At 35.4% G+C, this 1,851-nt stretch overlaps 1 protein-coding gene across 1 annotated transcript; it reads left to right on the top strand.

The window, feature by feature from the left end:
* The first annotated feature begins 350 nt into the window (after positions 1-350).
* On the top strand, positions 351-1,476 carry LOC109588215 (uncharacterized). Its single transcript, XM_020004398.1, has 2 exons — positions 351-415; positions 463-1,476. The coding sequence occupies exon 2, from the start codon at positions 696-698 to the stop codon at positions 1,113-1,115; it is 420 nt and encodes a 139-aa protein (XP_019859957.1). The 5' UTR covers positions 351-415; positions 463-695; the 3' UTR covers positions 1,116-1,476.
* Positions 1,477-1,851: the final 375 nt, after the last annotated feature.

A 1,851-nucleotide genomic window follows, 5' to 3' on the forward strand; every position in this document is an offset into this window, starting at 1 on the left:
TACTTGCATCAGAAATTGAATGAAATCACTTGCATCAGCAAACTCTTTGCTGACAAAGAAAGCCATGACTGCTAACAAGCAAATGGAGATAGTGCGTTGCTTCTATTATTTTAAGTATATATAGTGCCTAGTATAGATCCTCCTACTTACATTCTGTACACATTATTTTTAATGTGTGCAGAATTCAAGTAGGAGGATCAAAATTGACCACCAGTCAAGCCTTTGTGAGGTTCATGTAGTTAGAGGGAATCTGTTTACTTTACCTACAGGGTTGTCTAGCTATGATTTCCCAGGCTATAGCAGCTGTCTACATAGTCACTGTTCAGCCCTGCATGAAGTAATGTTCACTGTTCAGCCCTGCATGAAGTAAATCATGAAGTATCAACTGTTCAGTTGCAAGTTGAAAGTTTATCAGGTACAGACAAATACTTTTTACATAAATTATACATCTTTGAACCACAGGTGAAGCTTTAAATGTCACTCGCTTTGATTTCTATAATTACAGTGGAAGCTACAGTGCAACTCTTAATCTCTCTCATCTTCCTTTCTCTCTGGTATACAACCAAAATAATGCTGTCATATTAGGGAGACTTGCTATTGATAAATCAAACATCAATCTAACAATAGAGCCATCTGTTATTACTGTTACCTATAATCCTCAAATTTCTTATGCTACTACAACACAAATCAATCGCATGAGTAGTGATCATGTTTCAACTGTATACATAACATCCATTCCTACAATATCATCTCAAGCTTGTGTGTCCTCTCAGCCAATTACAGTTACATCATCCATTACTACAATATCAATGCAAGCTCGTACATTTTCTGAGCCAGTTACAGTTACATCTATTCGCACAAGCACGCTAACAACTGCAACAAGTGCTTCAGTTATAAATGAAAGCCCTTCACTATCTAAAATAACAATAACGGTTGAGAAGACCTTGCCATGTTCTGCAGTTATACTACCAACAACACAACCAAACCAGTCCTCGTTGAACTCAAGTGTAGTTGTTGGAGGTGTAATGGGCTATGTTATACTTGTCATTCTCGGTGTCGTTGGCACTGTGGGTGGGTTTTCTGTGGAAGAAGTACCAGAAGACAACAAGGAATGACAACGTCGGCAACAAATGTACCAGGGGTAATTTTTAGTAATGTTAATGATTACGGAGGTCGTAGAAAAGCAGTTAGATCTGGTATACTTGATAAAAACCAGTCACTTCCTCTACCTATACCTCCGCATAATATTGGTGAAGAGATTTATGATGATACTGCTATTTACATGGAAATGGATAATTTGCAGAAAGAAATGACATACGAAAATTCTGTAGCAATTGCAGCACAGTAAACATGGGTATTGCACATATGGTAATGTATTTTGTTGTTTCTCCTACATTATGCAGACATCATGTTTACTATTATTGATCATTTCATATTGTGTGACACTAATTAAAATAAACCCCCATAAAGTATTGTGTGTTGTAGAAATAATTGTAAACATTATTAATCAAAGTTAAAATTTTTTTGGTAAATTGTGCTGTGTTTTTAAAAACAATCCTGATATCTTAAGCCTACTATTATTTGCGTCTACTAATTTTAGCGAAATCAGCAAAATTCATGTTTAGCAATTATTGAGTGACTCATCATTACATATCTAATTGTGTGACACTAATTAAAATAAACCCCCATAGAGTGTTATGTGTAGTAGAAATAGTTGTGTAGGTACATATTAATTAAAATTAACAAATTTTTGTGCTGTAGTTTTTGAAATACAATAGGGTGTGGTTTTAGGCATTTTCCAGTTCTCAGTTTGGGTTCTTAGCTGGAAGATCTACCCTGCAGCAACTACTG

Source organism: Amphimedon queenslandica, unplaced genomic scaffold, assembly GCF_000090795.2.
Source record: "Amphimedon queenslandica unplaced genomic scaffold, v1.1 AMPQUscaffold_12231, whole genome shotgun sequence".
Classification (NCBI taxonomy): Eukaryota; Metazoa; Porifera; class Demospongiae; order Haplosclerida; family Niphatidae; genus Amphimedon; species Amphimedon queenslandica.